The 18,708-nt window shown below is 37.3% G+C and overlaps 3 protein-coding genes across 3 annotated transcripts; 2 read left to right on the top strand and 1 right to left on the bottom strand.

Moving 5' to 3' along the window:
• Positions 1–1,328: 1,328 nt before the first annotated feature.
• LOC141824139 (uncharacterized) lies at positions 1,329–8,612 on the bottom strand. The gene is made up of 13 exons (XM_074711380.1): positions 8,331–8,612; positions 7,016–7,127; positions 5,670–5,782; positions 5,067–5,380; positions 3,322–3,397; positions 2,771–2,857; positions 2,613–2,693; positions 2,503–2,535; positions 2,171–2,224; positions 2,042–2,083; positions 1,878–1,956; positions 1,712–1,782; positions 1,329–1,645 (listed from the first exon to the last, which is right to left on the bottom strand). Exons 1-13 carry the CDS (start codon positions 8,502–8,504, stop codon positions 1,592–1,594), a joined length of 1,290 nt encoding a protein of 429 aa, XP_074567481.1. The 5' UTR covers positions 8,505–8,612; the 3' UTR covers positions 1,329–1,591.
• A 3,699-nt stretch (positions 8,613–12,311) lies between these two features.
• LOC141823266 (calcium-dependent protein kinase 12-like) lies at positions 12,312–14,651 on the top strand. The gene is made up of 7 exons (XM_074710526.1): positions 12,312–13,269; positions 13,340–13,492; positions 13,576–13,691; positions 13,779–13,946; positions 14,036–14,163; positions 14,249–14,348; positions 14,438–14,651. The coding sequence occupies exons 1-7, from the start codon at positions 12,462–12,464 to the stop codon at positions 14,492–14,494; spliced, it is 1,530 nt and encodes a 509-aa protein (XP_074566627.1). The 5' UTR covers positions 12,312–12,461; the 3' UTR covers positions 14,495–14,651.
• Positions 14,652–16,092: 1,441 nt separating this feature from the next.
• On the top strand, positions 16,093–17,136 carry LOC141822957 (NEP1-interacting protein 2-like). Its single transcript, XM_074710249.1, has 5 exons — positions 16,093–16,222; positions 16,315–16,493; positions 16,569–16,652; positions 16,736–16,903; positions 16,990–17,136. The coding sequence occupies exons 1-5, from the start codon at positions 16,093–16,095 to the stop codon at positions 17,134–17,136; spliced, it is 708 nt and encodes a 235-aa protein (XP_074566350.1).
• Positions 17,137–18,708: the final 1,572 nt, after the last annotated feature.

Here is an 18,708-nt window from a genome sequence, read left to right as displayed (position 1 = left end):
TGGAAGGCAAGGAGCTAGAGAGTTAAATTGATGGAGGATACCAACTTTTGAGGTTCGTACTGCTGCAGCCTGCAGCCATTAATTACTGCTCGGTGGGAGGCATATCATGTGAGCGAGGGAGGAGCTGCTACGCCCTTTCTAGGGTCGAGACAGGAAGGTGCCAAAGTTACTTGCTCATAAATATACACGCATTCAATGTGCAATAATAATGAATGAGCACATCGCTCGTTTGGTTTTTGTTCGTTTGTTTTTTCCCTTTAAATTTTACTGAACCACCGTCTGATTTCCCAAACTTACAAATTACTTCCTTCCTTCCTAATGGCTTTCTGTGGAATTAATATGTATTATTTTTGAAATTGTAGGGCAGGTAATGATGGAGCCTGGAGGGAGTAAATGAAGGAATCTTGGTCTGACGAAATAAATTCTGCGACATGCATGGCAGGAGGCAGGTCGCATCTATCCAATTCGTACGTACTTAAATGCGATGGATGGGCGATTGGCGATGGCAGCAGCAGCAGCAGCAGCAAACATTGTGGCGATGTGCCAAGGCGACCATGCGCGAGGCAGCGTGCGATGGCATCGCGCCACTGTGGCGATTTATGCCGATGTGCTGAAGCAGACAGTAGTACTAGCTAGCGCCATGTGCCCCATCTCGTCACGCACTGGACGTTGGCGCCATTAATTGGAAAGCTGCAAGGTATTGATGGAGGCAACTGCTGTTGCCAACGACTCTTCTTCGCCTCCTCCTCACTAATTGCTTGCGCCTACCTGCATTTCTCCGTTGCCTGATCGCTCGCTTGCTCGCTCGCTTGTGGCCTGCTGCTGCATGCCAAAAGCATCCGCCTGGACTCTTCTGATGGATGTGTGCGTGATTAAATCCTAATTCCCATAATCATATATAAAGATTGTTCTTTGCCATTAAATCAACCCCTAATTATGCACAATAGAATAGATATATATATTATTATATTATCAACATGTACATCTTGAGTTGGATCGAGGGGATGGATTGTGTATGGAAGGAACTTCAATGAAATCAATACTTGCCATACTTGTGCCAACAAAGAAGCATTATTACGCATCTCCGAAGGATGTATAACCTCGATCTCTTCTCTTTTGCTACTGTCCCTATCGATGATATCCATCTTTCCTTCCTTTCTTTCTTCAATCCCATCTATCTATAAAATAAAAGAAATTTTTTGTTTTATTTCAGAAGAAATAGGAAAATGCCTTAACTTATAGGAGAGGAATGGATGTCCACAATAAACGGATTCATTCTAAATGTTGTGTTGCCAACTCGTGTTACGGTTGCAAAACTTGTGGTCCCCATGGCGGTGGGCCCAACCACCTATGTGTTAGATCCTCTTTAAAATCAAACACCTCCACAGTGGATATTCAATTCCCACCTTGAGCTATTTAAGTAAAAGTTTGATATAATAAATAATAGGTAAATAATTGTAGAAACAGGGAAGGTATCGAATATTTTCCTTCTCGACCTTCGATAAGTTATATATAGACAAAACGAAGTGAACCTCTTCTGGTAACTTCGAGGAAACGATATCTTGAACTGAAGGAGTGATTTCTGGTATGGCTATGTTGTACTCGTCTTCTTGCTCAATCCGATGCTCAGGAAGAAAGCTACCAGCTGCGGACGAAATGGCGAGTGAGTGGCATAGGATTCCTACAAGTTATCGCTAATCGAATTGCTTACCGTTATGAACCCGGCCGAGATGATACTGAAACCTTTGAGAGAAAATGGCACATTGTCTGATAGAAACAGAGCTGTGCGGGAGAAGAATTGAATTTTCCAGTCAGTGATAAGATTTCTTATCAAGGAAGAGAGAGAGAGAGAGACTAATACTGAATGTAGTTATTACCGGTGAGAGGGGTGAAGATGAACGGTGCTAAAATGCTTGCGAATGAAGCTACGCCGGTGATGCACCCTTGAGCCATCCCCTGAAGTTGTAGCATGCATAATAGATAAACCACAAAGAATCAGCAGAGCTTTAAAGAGTGATGTAAATTTCACAAAACTCGTTACCTGCTCAGTTGGACCAACTTTCTTTGATACAATGCTCCTAAGCTGCGTTAACAATTGAGAATTCAACGTCAACAGTTATAATACGACGATCCAGTGGGGGCGGGGGAAAACAAGAAGGAAAACAATTACACTTGGGTGAAGGAATACACTCAGTATCGTAAACGCAGCAGACAAATAGGGGACCTGCAAAACAAGCTTAGTAAGCTTCATCTACAAAATGTAACAAACCGAAAGTTAACAAGTTGTGTGTATTAGTCGCCCCGCCTGTTTGGTAGATAAAATAACACTTCATGTATATATGAACTCGAGACATGATGAAGACTAGATATTTGAATTGGCAAAAAAATTGAGTGTGATGAAGCAGAAATACATTGTCAAAGAAAATTTGAAGATTTAAGTAACACAACATAGGTTGGTCTATACTTGAAGGATGATGAAGTGAGTTGAAAAAAGATAAGTACCCAATATGCCCATGCGATGCCGTAGAGAAATGTCTGCAGAATAGAGAAAAAAAAATCAGAAATTGGCAAGAATAGGTTGACCAATTCGATAGATAGAAAATGAGAATTACATGCCCGCAGCTTGCCAACAGACCGATAATCAAAAGTCTCTCCTCACCTATGGAAGGTGCTAGTAATGGCATTAATAATAACTGGAAGACATGTTATTCTTAAGAAATTTATACATTCTTAAAGGTGCTAATATTTTTACAAAATACATTAGCCAAACCTGTGAAATGGCTCCTAAAGAACCAACCATCAACATCAAATCAGCAAACTGATCTTTGCTGTAGTGAAACTTTGCTTTTAGATAGTACTGTTGAATATCAAGTAAAAAAAGTCAAATGTGCACAACCACAAACGGTTGACGAAAAAGTTGATAGTATTGAATGCTAATTTTAAGCGCGATGTAATAACTGTTATGCTTTTAGATAATCAAATAAAAACATTGAGTTTCTAATACTGTATAAATAATTGGCTATGTTTTAGCATAATATGTGTTGATCTTTTAAGGTTTAGACTTTATCCTTGCTGATAAGAAAAAATTCTGACTAAGAAATGGTTATGAGAAGTTAGTAGGTCTCTGAATCAAGTATCGACACAATAAATAAGAAGAATTTTGCATCAAACTGGAATTCAAAAGCTAACGAACATTTACAAGTTCACTTTAAATGGAAATCGTATTTCACATAGTAGAGGAAGATGTAGAAGCAACATAGCAATGAAAAAAAACTTGGAAATCAATATTAATACAAAATGGGACTGAAGAAATAAAAATACCAATAGTGCTACTTGATAGCCACTGTCAGCAAGATTGGCGAAAAATGCAACAAGAGCAGCTCTTGTTAAGTTCTTGCTGCATGGAAAAAAAAATGTCATACTTCAAGGTAAGAATTGAATTTGCAACAATGGATCATCGAAGTATCACTAGATCAAAGCGATTCAACATGAGAAATAATTATTATGTTCGAGTGAGAAGTTATTATCATTAGCCAACAGTAGTATTATTAGGTTGTGTTTCACTGCTCGACAAAGAACATCTATGCGACAAATTTCCTCATGAATGATGATAGACAAAAGGGCACAAAATCTACCGCTAAAAGTAACAGACAAATAAGCAAACAAACACGATGGTCTGTCAAATAGTTCGTAAGTCCCAGCATGAAGCTAATCCAAAGCTGTGTTATAGAATGTACATTGTTAAAGCTAGAATGGAGCTCAACCCAATACAAAATGCTCATTAGCAATTGGAAGCCAAGCTTCATATCCATCAGATTTCGCATGTAGCCTTAATTGGATGGAATTTTTTCCTCTATTAACTTTCTACTACTTTGGATGCTCATTAGCAATTGGGAACCAGTCTGACTTCGATATTATATTAGTTGTAAAAGAACTCAATCTAATAAAAAAAACTAAAGCATTTAGGTAGAGAGCTTAAGGTATTTAAGCATGCTTTAATATAATGCAGAACTAAAGGGTGAAGTATTATTCTCTTCGCCTTACCTACTCTTTTTAACATTCATAAAGAAAGTTATGTAGGTAATAAATATGAATTTTCCTTAAAAAACAGTAATAGACTAAGAACCATGTTAAGTTGCTTGATCCTTTTATCAGCACTAACGAACCTGTCAGCAACATTACTAATATTCTGTGTCCAGTTAACATTAAACCGCTATCAAAGTTTAGGTAGTGCAAATGAACATTGGAGTATCAACTAAAATTTCTTATAAAAAACACATATTTTCACGATCCAACAAAATTAATTCAGTGGATAAATCAATGGTATATCTAGCATAATATTTAGAGCTTTTCTCAAATTAGCATAATTTAATATTTGTTTTTTATTTTTGCTAATTAATACAGCATTTATTAAATTTTTATTTATTCCTCATTAAAATAGTGACGCTAGCTGTATTCGCACTTCATTTTTGAATTCAGTAATACTTAGATATCAGCGTAGAATATACTTTTTCTGTTCTGATCATAACTCTCACTCCTCTCCCACACCATGTGGAATGTTATGAAAAGTTGATGATTTTCTAAAGCCCTCTGGCGTGGACTTGGAAGTTGGAAGAACTTTCAACTTTCGTGTGGGGCTGTTGGATGGCGAATTCCACTTTTACAGAAGAAAAGGAAGTTGGAAGAACTACAGAACCGAGGTAGTGGACTGAAATGGAGGCTTCATGAGGTTGATGCATGGGTGGGCTCCGCCGCTACTCGGCGTTGGGACTCCTTGTGGAACGGGTGGCCATGGGCTCGCGGATTGCTGGTGCAGTAGCTAGGGTGGGCATACAGGCAAGTGGTGAGACGGGAGAAGAGAGAGGATGAGTGGAGAAAGGGACGACGAGCTTTCTGGGGAGACAGGAAGCGACGCCGGCGGTAGGCTTGGAGTGGGACAGATCTAAGAGTGGCAAACAATTTTTAATAGAAATTTAATAAATTCTATAAGACTTCCTACACTAATGTATTAACTGTAAATAAAAAACTGAAATTCGACTGAAATGTAATTTATTTGCATGACTAACCTACTCCTTAGGAGGGCAATCATGTCACTCAACGCCGAAATATTCCTAAAAGCAGATAGCTTTGGCGGCTTGTGGTCGTTGAAGCAGAGGGGCTGGGTGGACTCCTCGTCGGCGAGAGAAGCTCCGCAGTTGGTTTCAGCCAAAAAGATCTTCATGTAGAGCGCTGCAAAAGCTGCGACCAAAGCAGCAACCTGGAACGTGTAAGAGGTGGGGAGGAAACGGGCGGCGAGGGTACCGGAGACGAAACCGGCGAGCGATATGCCGGAGAGTACGGAGAACACCGACGCCCTCTTCCGCTCGCAAACTGCGTCCGCCTGTAAAGGACAAATTTGAATTTATTTGTAAAAGTATTTGAACAATTATCCATGACATTTTTCTGAGACAAAAATACATTTTATTATAAAAAAGAACTTGATTCCGATAGACGAATGGCTGAAAAAGAAATTAAAAATAGGTAAATTAACTAACTTCTTTCCAACATTATAAAACATTAAATCTAACAATTTTTCTTCGAGTAGTTGTTCGCTGAAATAGTTCAATCTACTGAAACACTTTAAATGGAAAAGAACATATAAGAAATTAAAATGCAAGTTACTTACTTACCACGTAAGCGAGGGTGAGGCATTGCATGCTCCCTTCACAGAACATGCCGGTCAACATCTTCCCCACGTAGTAGGCATAGAAGTGCGCCTTCGACCGACCACAAGATAAAATAACTGCAAGCCATCAATTCTTCAAGTAAAAATCCTTCATCTTTTGTAAGAGTAAAAAAACTAAACAAAGGTGTGGTGAAATAATGAAGAAATATCTCGATGTCTTTTTCAAAGGATAAGTTAGGTGTACCAAATAGTCTTTATGGTATTTAATAATAATGTTTCATTTCAGACACAAACATTTAACCACTCCAAAACATCTTTTTTAACTGTGCAGTCTAATTACCATATAAGATTATCGACTAGTTTTAACTTAAAACTATTAGACAATAATTTCTCGTCAAATTTTACAACATGCATGCCCCGAGTCTACATGATGTTTTGATCTTAAAAAGATTTACAAATAGAAGAGCATTCAATGGTCTTGAGTCAAGATTATTTGACATGACTTTATCCTATTCAAAATTACTAACTAGAACATAAATTCTTATTCTTATGAGATCTTAATTTATTACAAAATTTGATAGCTACACTACACTCTTGACATTATATATATATATATATATATATATTAACACTCCAAAGAAAATCATCACTAGTTTTGAGTTATAAATATATAGTTAATGTTCTATATTGCATGAAATATAAAGATAAAATAGGAACTTTAGGTGGTTTTACTTAAGAATATTAAAATAGGAGTGAATGTAGGGCAGCAACAAATGGAATTTGCCAGAGTGCTTAGACGACCACTCCCTAACACGCAAAGAACTAAGGACTTTAGGAAAAGAACACAATAAGGAAAGGGTGAAATGAAGACGCCTCACCCTATTCATGTTCTCAGAGTTAATTTGGTTACTGGACACTCATTGAATTAAATGGACTCAACAACGCATCAAATTGCAACTTGCTTTTCTGATAACTTGTCCGCAATCTTTACCATTGGAACTGTTGATGTTGAGATAGTGTATCTTCCTTGATGGGGAAGTGGAATTAATGCAAGTGGTCCGCCAATTTGGTTTCATCAGTGCCCTCATTCATTTGTCTTCTTGATAGTTATTTGGCGTTTAGAACTATATATCTTTATTAATTATGGGAAAGTGATTTTTGACCTCTCAAGATTTTATTTGAATAGTGAAGTTTATCCAAAATAGTAAGCATGGAAATAAACAATATATTTCATTATGCATGTAACAATTTGTATGGGGATCTCCTCTATATGAAATGATCTCAGAAGTTAAAAATAAATTTAAGGTTAAAATTAAAAAACAAAAAACTTAATGGAATTGGCTAACAAACCTAATGGTATAATTGCAGTGGTCATTGGAAGGGAGAGCAAGGCTTTTCGACCGTACTTGTCCGACAAATTACCCACCAAAGGCGTCACGAAGAGGGCGCCCAAACCAGTTGCCTGCATGCGAGCAATAAATTAATCAAATAAAGCATGTTTAGCTTAATTAACTAATTAATTATATGAATTTTGATCGCCTAAGCAAATTATAAGCCTTTTTTTTGTTACAAAAGCAAGTTAACTAGTCAGGTAAATGAAAAATTAATAGAAAACTAAAGTAGGAAAAGGAAACGGAAACTGAAACGGAAACGGAAAAGCTAATTTCTCGACTTTATAGTAGCCAGATCAAGAAAATTAATGCTTGGTTTTCTCTTGATTTTAGCTGAAACATTTACAGAAAAAAATTGAGTAAATGCATTTATCTCCACATGTTTTCCAATTCGCATAATACACCCACCCACTAGGTAACGAGATAATATCTACTGCCATCTGTACCAGAAAATAATTACTCTCACTTCAATAATCAATACCTAATCTTTAAATATATATAATAATATTATTAAAGAGCATCTGTACCAGCAACCAACTGTAGTTGTTTGGGCTAGGAGATGCATGAGCAGTTAACATATTCATGGAGCTTTCTGGGTTAAAGAGCATCAAGCTCTGTGGTACGGAAGCTGAGATGCGAACACACCTTCCGAAGCACATGCCCAAAGGGAGCGCTTACATCATTGATCGACTACGTGTCCCCCCTTCGGAATAATTAACAAGGCATGCACATGCGCGTTTATCGAGGCTTGGCTTGTTTAATCTCGTTGGGAATCAAAGGAAACTAATCTCAAGTTGTCGTACGGTAGGATTCGATCGATCAGACCACATGAAGTTATTTGTTGAAGAAAGGATCAGGAAGACGAGCCAGGCTGACACCGCTGAGGTAGACGGCGAGCGAGCACTGATTCCACCCGACGCACTCCGCTTCCACCATGACGTCGGATCGCTCCTTCCACTAGCCCCTCCGTCGTTTCATTGGTTTCTACCTCTCGCACTTTGAAACAAAACTTGGTGCGGGAAAATGGTCAAATCGACTACAAAAAATCCACAAAAAAAATAAAGGCACCAAGGAAACAGACCGATCATCGCATTGATTCCTTATCCTGCTTTCCGACAAAACTAACGAAGAAAAATAAAGCAAAAACCGTGGCGCGCGGCAGGCCACATCGGAAACAGATCCAGGTTTCGCGTCTCGAATCAATGGATTAAAGCATGGGCCGATCGAGTCCGAGAAAAGCGGCGAGGGAGAGCTAGGGTTGGTGTGATTATTACCGCTTGGTGGACGCCGCTGAGGTAGATGGCGAGGGAGCACTGTTCCTGGCCGGGGCAGAGGGCGTCGATGGTCACGTCGGTGAGTGCCGGTATCACCACGCAGATGGAGAAGTAGAAAAGGAAGGAGCAGGCGAAGAGGTGACGCAGATCTCCGCCGGCCACTTGATTCTCCATTTTCAGCTAGCTACTTGATCGGTGGAAGGATTGAACAGGCGATGCAGAGGGAAAGAGAGGAGTGGAGCGGTTGCGGGATGATTACGAAGAAGGAACGGAGTTAAATAAACGGCGTTTGAGGGAGTTGATTATGCATGCGAGGAGTGGCCACCGGCTAACGGTCGAGGGAGGACTTGTTGTTGAGCCTCGATCGGCTGGCTTTGGCGGGGATATTTACTGACAACTCAGCTATCATCTGCCGTCGGATGATATTGTTGTTGGCGCCTGGTGAAGATGCACGAGCGACGGCAAACGTTGCACGTCCCAGAAAGCGTGACGACGTTCGCATCGAGTAAACGTCACGCCACCAATGGCCAACTCGGCGGTCATTTCACCTGCTCCATACAATTTCGTTTTAAATGCCTTTTTTGTATTTTTGTTTAATATCAAGGTACCTAGATAATGATGACGTTTTAATCGCGCAACTGACTTTTACGCTCTGTTTTACTCCGAGGTGCGTATCGAAAAAGGAAAAGATTCTTTGCGGAAAGAAAACTCTTCGACGAGAAGAAGGAACAGAGAGAGAGAGAGAGAGAGAGAGACGAAAAAAATGGGACCAAAAAAAAACAACGGCATCGGCATCGCACAGTACGGCCCCGAGCCAGGCTGGCTCACGGTACGACTGTGCGAGCGGCAGCGCAGGGTCCCGTGCTGCGCGAGGGAACCGCGCAGAGGGGGCCGCGCAATGCCGCTGCACGAGATGGCCACGAAGTGCTGACGAAAGGAGGAGGTGGGCATTCAACGGCACTGTAATGCTAGCGGTGACGAGGAGGAGGAGGAGGTGGTGGTGGACATGGCGCCAGTGACTCATACGATTGAGGCGAAAAAGCAAAGACTTCGCTTCCGTCCGATTTGAACGGATAAAAATAATCTGAACTGCAAATTCATTCGTCTATTATTTTATAACAAGTATATAGTGGAAAAAAATAAATAATCAATCTTTATGAAATAAATAATAAAAAGAAAAATCGACAATTTATAAATATGTCCTTTCAAGTAAATTGAGCGTTGCTCCACTACTACATCTACATGCATTTATTTAACATATCATATGGAATAAAATAAAGATTAAAAGATATAATTACACTTCGAAAAATCATAAGAATACACTCATAATAATTTGGATAGAATTTGATAATTTTAAGATTATTAATAAATTTTGATCAAAATTTATATGACTTTAGATACATTAGAATCAATTTAAATTAGAATCAATACACTCACAATAATCTCCTACTCTTACTGTGCCTTTATATTTTAATTTTACAGCATGCATAACATGTTTGTTGGTTTATAAAATTTAAATAATTTAGTATAATTTTGGCATATCTTTCCATTAAATTCAAGTCTATTATATTTACTCAACAATATAATATTGATATGTTTATAGAACTCACTTTACTTTGACCATATCTAAAATTTAAAAATCTAGATATTATACAATTATCAATAAATTTTGATAAAAAATCACTAATGATCTTTGCCACATCAAAATTAACTTAAATTATGACTAATGCACTCTTAAAAACTTTATCAGTCTCGTTACACCTTCAAACCTTAATTCTACAACTTAAATAACATCATATAGATTTTTTAAATTTAGGTAATTTTACAATTTTAACATAAATTTTTAAACTTAGCTATATTATATTAACTCAACAATTATATCAATATTAGAAATATCAGAATCAACTCAAAGTAGGACTAATGTACTTCTCAAAACCTCTCGAATCTCATTATGTCATAATTTCATAGTTTAAATAGTATACTGTAAGTTTATGAAATTTAAACAATTTTATAAAATTTGATATAAATTCACTATTGGATTTAGGCATATCATATTTACACAATAATAATACCAATGTGTTTTTAGAATTCTTACAAAAATTTAAAATTTGGACACTATATAGTTATTAGCAAGTGAATTTTGGTTAAAATTCACGGATGATTTTAGGAACATCAGAATCAATCTAAATAATGACTAATACACTTTTAGGAACCTTCTATGTCTCATTATGTCTTCAAATCTTAATTCCACAACTTAAATAGCATATTATAGATTTCTAAAATTTAGATAGTTTTATTTAATAACTCCGCCTGTGATAAGTTTACCTTATCATTGCCGGTCCCAAGCCCGGATAAAGGAGAAGGGTTGCGTTAGGTTGCCAGCCAGCGTTAAACTAAGGCAAACACTCATGAATGGATCCATTAAACTAGATAGTTTTATTTAATGTTAGTACAAACTCATTATATATTGGACTCCAACATATTATATGTACTCAACAACACTACTATTGGACTCAAACATATTATTTGTACTCAACAACACTAATGCATTTGTAGAACTCTTCTATCTCTAAAATTTTAAAATCTAAATATTATATAATTATTGATGAGTTTTGATCAAAATTCATTTATAATCGTACAAACTTCAAATTTTGAATATGATGAGACTCAGGAAACACCTCAAAGTGTATTGATCCTGATCTAGATTAATTATGATATAACTATGGTCATAAAGTGAGTTTTAATCAAAATTTATTAATGATCGTGAAATATTTAGATTTTTAAAAAATTTTGTGCATGGTTAGAGTTAGGAGAATATATTGGTATTGTTATCGATTGAATATGATAAACCTAAGTTTAATAGTGAGTTATATAAAAATTATACTAAGTTATCTAAATTTTAAAAATCATAACCTACTATTTAGATTGTAAAATTAATTAAAGTTTAGGGCACGACTAATTGGGAGACTCCTAGGTGTCTTAATTTTAATTTGCGTTGATTTGGATGCATCTGAGATCATCAGTTAGTTTTGATAAAAATTCACCAATGAACTTAATTTGTTAGATTCGATTTAAATCAAGAACATTATATTTTTACAACTCTCTTGAGTTTAACCATGTTTTTCGATCTTAATTCTACTAGATACGCATAGGTATAAAAAGAGCAATATTATCCCGAGATTACGGTGCAATGATTAGACTTTCCAATAGATAATTAGACATCTAAAGTTTGAGTATCAACGACGACACACTGTAAAGGATTTTCTCTCCAATGAGAAATGGATCTAAGAATGCTGACTGTCTAGATGAAGTTCTTGATTTATGAGATTGGATCGGTCACCTACTAGATTAATCGGATCATTAAAAATTAGATATTTGAATATAAAAAACAGATAACGGCTCAATAAAATGCCGTAATGGATATGGTACTGCTGTAGATTCACTTCCATAATAAATAATTGTGTGGTTGAAGTTGAACATTTTGGGTGGACAAGGTGAAGAATAGGATAAGGCTACGACAAACAGAGGGAGGTGAGCAAAATACAGATGATAGAGATTGAAAAAAGTGTAAAAAAGACATTTCAATTTATATTCTTTCTTCGGATATGATATCTCAGTGATAGGTCCCAAGAATGTTCTTCAGAAGAAATTGCCCATAGACAAAAATAAAAAGCTAAATTTCTGGTTGAATTTATGCATGTTATCTAGGAATATCTTGTTGATGCCAATGTTTAATATTTTGCTAGCCGAAAGAGGAAGATGCTCCTCAAAAGCGAAACAATTTATAAGGAAACTAAACAGTATGATCTCTGAAGAACAAGGTTGATGATCTGCTCATCGTCTCTCGACTGATCGAGTACAAATACAATCATGATTGATTGAAAATCAAAATGAATAATCATAATCAGGCAGTTCATGCAAGATGGAGATCTCCCTCCCTCTCCGTCCAAGTCTCGTGGAGAATATCCATTCCTTTGGCGTTCTTTAGCAGCAATCACACTTTGAATCTGTCTTTGCCGCGGCTGAAAAAGAAGAAAAGGTAGATGCCATCGCAAGAGCATGCATAAAGAAAAGCACAAAAGGGAAAGGATCGTTTGGAAATATAATCCTATTTAAACCCAAGAAAATTTGATGGCGTCAATTCGCAATCGATCTCTCGCAATGGGGAATTGCTTCACCAAGACGTACGACATCCCCATCACCGCCGGCCCCGTGAAGAAGCCCCCGTCGGCCGCCGAAAAGCAGCCATCGAAGCCACCGGCGTCGTCCGCGGCGACGGCACCGATAGGGCCGGTGCTGGAGAAGCCGATGGTGGACGTGACGACCCTGTACGCCATGGACAAGGAGCTGGGCCGCGGCCAGTTCGGGATCACCTACCTGTGCACCGAGCGGTCGACGGGGCTCAAGTACGCGTGCAAGTCGGTGTCGAGGCGCAAGCTGGTGACGCGGCAGGACGTGGAGGACATGCGGCGCGAGGTGATGATCCTGCAGCACCTCTCCGGGCAGCCCAACATCGTGGAGTTCAAGGGCGCCTACGAGGACAAGAACAGTGTTCACCTCGTGATGGAGCTCTGCTCCGGCGGCGAGCTCTTCGACCGGATCACCGCCAAGGGGAGCTACACGGAGCGCGAGGCCGCGGCGGTGTTCAGGGACATTGTTAACGTGGTGAACGCGTGCCACTTCATGGGCGTCATGCACCGGGACCTCAAGCCGGAGAACTTCCTGATGGTGAGCAAGAAGGAGGACGCGCCGCTCAAGGCCACCGACTTCGGCCTCTCCGTCTTCATCGAGGAGAACAAAGTGTACAAGGACATCGTCGGCAGCGCTTACTACGTCGCGCCGGAGGTGCTGCAGAGGAACTACGGCAAGGAGATCGACGTGTGGAGCGCCGGAGTCATACTGTACATCCTCTTATGCGGAGTTCCTCCATTTTGGGCAGGTAACACGCACAGTTTATGGATCCGTGAAGATGATTCCTGATATTGATTTACGATAAAATGAACTTGCAGAAACGGAAAAAGGGATTTTCGATGCGATTTTAGAAGGATACATCGACTTCACAAGTCATCCATGGCCTCACATATCCGAGGGTGCCAAGGAACTCATCAGAAGGATGTTGACCAGAGACCCCAAGAAGCGAATCACCGCAGCCCAAGCACTCGGTGATTCCCTCTGCTCATCATCTTTCTTTATGAGGAATTTTGAATCAATAGATTGTAAGTGTATCTAGGGATGACCATCGCAGAGCATCCATGGCTAAAAGTAGGTGGAGAAGCATCTGATAAACCAATCGACAGTGCAGTTCTACTCAGAATGAAGCAGTTCAGAGCAATGAACAAACTTAAGAAACTGGCCTTGAAGGTTTAATTCTTGTGTTATACTTTTCGGAAGAATTTTACATGAACAAATTTCAGAAATAATTAAACGAGTTTTGCTTGAGTGATCAAGGTTATCGCGGAGAATCTTGCGGAAGAGGACATCGTAGGATTGAAACAGATGTTCAACAACATCGATACTGATCGGAGTGGCACAATTTCGATGGAAGAACTCAAGGTCGGACTGAAAAAGCTCGGATCGAAATTGTCTGAAGCTGAAATCAAGCAACTTATGGATTCAGTATGACTTCATCTATACATTTATATATATATTTATAGCTTCTTTTATCGATCATATGAAAAAAAAATTGAACTTTTTTTCGTTCGCAGGCCGATGTGGACAACAGCGGGACGATCGACTATCATGAGTTCGTCGCTGCTACTCTTCATCGACATAAACTAGATAACGAAGTGAACTTGGTGAAGGCCTTCAAACACTTCGACATAGATGGCAATGGGTGAGCATTTAGCACTGTTTAGTATTCATGCATCTCTTTTTAACAATTTTATGGTCGTACTCATCGACTTCATCTCTCTCACCAGGTACATCACGAGACAAGAACTGAAACAGGCCATGGCAGAGTATGGACTGGGTGATGAAGCCACTATCAACCAAGTACTTGATGAAGTCGATACTGATAGAGTAAGTTTTATTTTCTGTGGCTACTTTATTTACTTGCATTTATGTTTGTATATTATATACACGTAAAAAAACGTTTTTCTTTTGAACAGGATGGTAGAATCAATTATGAAGAATTTAAAGCAATGATGACAAAAGGGCATACATGATTCTGCAGAGAAATAAAGATATCCAACATTGTATATACAGGGTCCGTCACAATAAATGAAGCAGCATTTTAACGTGTATTTGCTAAGCTAAATAATGATGATCTTTTCAGTTTCAAGTATCAATTTCAGCTCTCAACTTGCACTGAAAAGAAAAGAATCCTCGAGCTTTTATTGTTATTACAGTGAAATGTTCACAAGCAGGGAAAGCATTCATGCAGATTTAAGTTTCACTATTTTTATAGATCTTATAAAATAGCATTAAAAAAACAAATAGAATCTATATGACTATAATTCAGTAAGGACAAGAATGGAGAACAGGAAGAGTTTAAAGCATGGCACAAAAGACTAAAACGCCAATCCGAACAAGAATCAGAAATCATTATGATTGGTTTTCTTGTATTTTTTGTGAGAAATTCGATTTGAATCACCCCACGATAGTTCTAAACTTGAAATATAAAGTAGCTACGACCAGAGAACCGAATTAAGGTATTCTTATTCAATTTGGTTAATTATTTTCTAAGTACTTTTGGTCGCTGGAGCAATAAATTTTAGCATTTAATTATGGAAAAATAATAGATATATAAATATGTAATCAATTCTACTAATCCTCTTATGATAATCCAAATAGGGCATCAATTTAATGATTTTGAATGGTTTTTTTCTCTGACCTTTTTTAATGTAATATGTATATATAATAAAGTAGATAGCCAACTCGTACAAAAATGGCTATAAAACCCTGTTTGTAGTACTCCAAACCAAGCTTCAAGGTGTCAACAAACTCCTACTTCACTCAAACTTCAATAGATAAACCCTTCGCTTTTCTTCTATTTCACCAAACATGGTTATAATATCTTAAGCCCTCTTAAGAAAGTGATGAATTATTTGATACGTTTAGAAGTGTTGGATAAAGAGTAAAATCGAATAAAATCATCAAGAATAACTTTACTATTGTTTGAATTTTAATTATTTTAGATCAACCAGATGTTAGTTTCTGGCCAAGGATGGGTAAGTTTATTGGAATTGTATTAATTCTGTCATTATCTGTATAATTAGTTTATATTATTCCACAATTGTTGTACTCCCTACATGGGCATGGCTATGAGCTATCTCATTCATAAATTTTGATCTCTAGTTGTTATATATCTTCTTCCTTCCTGATGGTCCCAATTATTGCTGTATTTAATTTTTGCCCATCTCTCCATTCAATTCACTGCGCAACACCATTAATTTCTGAATAATTTTTTTCTCTAAAAAAATATTAACAGTAAGCAACACGGAAGCAAATTTGAAGCAGGAAGCAGGAATCATGTTCCTGTGGACTACTTGGAAACCAGGTCCTCGAAATAATGCACATATTTACAGCACATCCGAGCTTGTCATTCCTTTCTTTCATCTCGTGGATCTCCACAGTTCATGATATCACCTCGCCGTAAACGCTTAACAGGGAGATCCACTGTTTAATGAGACAAAGATGTTGTACTGAAACATTTTTAGCATTAAAGGAATTGATTACTTAATCTTGACACTGAGGCATCTTCTTCTCTGTCTATATATGAATTCTTCTTTGTCCTAGCTAATCCTTAACTTATCAACAGGACATGGATTTCCTTTCTTCTTCTTCTTCTTCTTCTTCTTCTTCGGGAAGAGAGAGTTTTAGTTACAGAAACATGGTTTCGAAGTTGCTTGTAAGAGTGATCTGTGTCACTCTTACTTGTGCCATTACAATCTGTCAGTAGCTCCTCTTCTCCTCCTTTTTTGTCTTCACAATCACAATTTGGGATCGAATTATTCTTAATCAAAATCTGTGTGTTTTCGAGCAGTCGGATCAATGGCAGGTGCCATAGCAGGTGCTGTGATAGGCATTGCCACTGAGAGTGGGTTTCTGAGAGGCTCTGGAATCGGAGCCATTTCTGGCGCCGTCTTCTCGATTGAAGTGGTGGAGTCGTCTCTTGATTTGTGGAACTCCAGCGAGTCAGGCATTTGGAGCCTTCTCTATCTGGTAATAACTTAATAAGACATTCTTCTTCTTTTTCCTTCATTCAATTCTGATGTATCAGCTCTCTGTGTTTCACAGCTCGACATAGTTTCGAGCATTCTGAGTGGAAGACTGGTGAGGGAAAAGGTCGGTCCAGCAGTGCAGAGTGCAATCCAGAGTCAGGTATATATATATTGTTCTTCTTCCCCATGTAATCTATGATCTGATCTAACACAAAGCGCTAATGGCCTGTGGCCGGATTACAGATGAGCGCCCTCAATTTGCCTTTCATCGAGAGTCCGGATTTGTTCGAGACTGGTGGGACGAAGAGGCTGGCAATGGAAGAGGTCGAGAAGCTGCCCAAGTGCAGAACTACTGCCGAAGACAGTGTAGATGCGTCAGGGGAGAGAATAAGCTGCGCAGTGTGTCTGCAGGTACTGAAATCTTTCCATCGAGTTCGAGTAGACTGCTGTCAGTTACGACAAAACTAACACTGGAATCTGAGTGAGTGGATTTTCAGGAAGTGGAAGTGGGCGACATGGCGAGGAGATTGCCGAAATGTCAGCACATGTTTCATCTGGCGTGCATTGATACTTGGCTGGTAAGGCATGCCTCGTCGTGTCCCTTGTGCAGAACTGAACTGATATTTGAAGGCTCAAGGGTTTGATTTGCTGCCGCTGGACTGGAAATGTCGAGACTGAGATGAAGAACAATTTTCTCTCTTTTCCTCTGTAAAATATATGGGAAAAGAAAAGAAAAGAGAGAAATTAAATTGAATTTGTTAAATAGAACTGATGAGTGTATGTAAATGTAATCATTGCTCTTCTGCAGAGTTACTTCAAGTGTAGTTATGTAGTATGTCGATGTGTCAACTCGTAGTTAGATGAAGCATTTAATATGTTCAAAAATATGAAATGAATAAAGTAAAATAATAATAATAATAATAATAATAATAAAGTGTATAAAAATAATTAGAGTAGGGGTTTTTAAAAATAAAACTGAGCATTATCTTCTTTTATCTGGAACTGTCCAAACAGATCAAATTATGTCGGAGTGGTCGAACTATCAATCGGTCGGGTCATGACGGATGGATCAACTAATTAGAATCTCATTGTAAGATGGAATAGACTAGTCCATCAATAAATCATCAATCCAATCAAAGATGAATTATGGGTAGATGAATCAACTCGTGAATTTAAAAAAATAATAAAAATATATAAAAAATATTAAAACTTTTAAATTTGAATTATAATTTAAATGAATAAAGTGAAATTTTTAAATTTAAATATGATTTAAATAGATCATATCCATTAATCTATTAAATTTTTTATTTTTATTTTTATTTTTTTAAAATAAATTTTCATATAGATCAACCCAAATCAGCCAGCCACGGGCCACCTCACATGGATCGTGAGCCTAAGTAGATCAGCCCACCCAAATCTATCTTAAAATAGGTTGATAAAATTTCAACCTAACTCACATAAATTATTTAGCGGGACGGAATAAATCCTAATCCAAATTGACAGCTCTACAAGATCAACACATCAAAAACATATCATATAACGGGGTGGATCGGCTCATAAATTTGATAGGTTGAAAAATTCTAACCCAAAGCAGGTTTGCAAGTTAAATAGGTAAATCAATGGATATGTCAAAAATAAAAATTTTAAAATTTTTAAGTTTAGATTACATTTTAAATGGATTAATTTAAAATTTTTAAGTTTATATTACAATTTAGACGAGTCAAACTCGTTAGTCCATTGAATTTTTTATTTTCTTTTTATTTTTTTTTAAATAAAGTTTTTTCACCTGTGAATCAATTAAGTCCGTCACACTCTGATCTATGCAGGTCGTGGACCTTGACGGATCGATCAACTTAAATTTATCTTAAAATAAATTGATAAATTTTTAATTAAATATATTTAAATTATTTGACTGAACAAATCTATAAAATTATAAATAAATGAAATATTTATGAAGAGGTTTAGAATATTATTATTTTTCTTAATAATTTGAAAGATATAAGAAATATTCTTAATTTTAATTTGAAGATTGTTTTTTCCAATGTAAACTAATAGTTCTTTTTGATAGAGAGCAAATAGTAGATTTAAAAATCAATTTAAATAATCAGATTAAGTAAGTAAAATAAAATGTAATTTATTTCAAAGTGATTTTTTTTACTTTATTTAAAGATAATATGCAATAAAAAAGTAGAAACAGATAAGAAAGTAAATTGAGA

Source organism: Curcuma longa, chromosome 3 (genome assembly GCF_044706935.1).
Source record: "Curcuma longa cultivar G26 ecotype Majalengka, Jawa Barat chromosome 3, ITB_CL_G26_1.1, whole genome shotgun sequence".
Classification (NCBI taxonomy): Eukaryota; Viridiplantae; Streptophyta; class Magnoliopsida; order Zingiberales; family Zingiberaceae; genus Curcuma; species Curcuma longa.
Note: the sequence above shows the minus strand (reverse complement) of the source record. Positions and strands in the feature narration are given on the sequence as shown.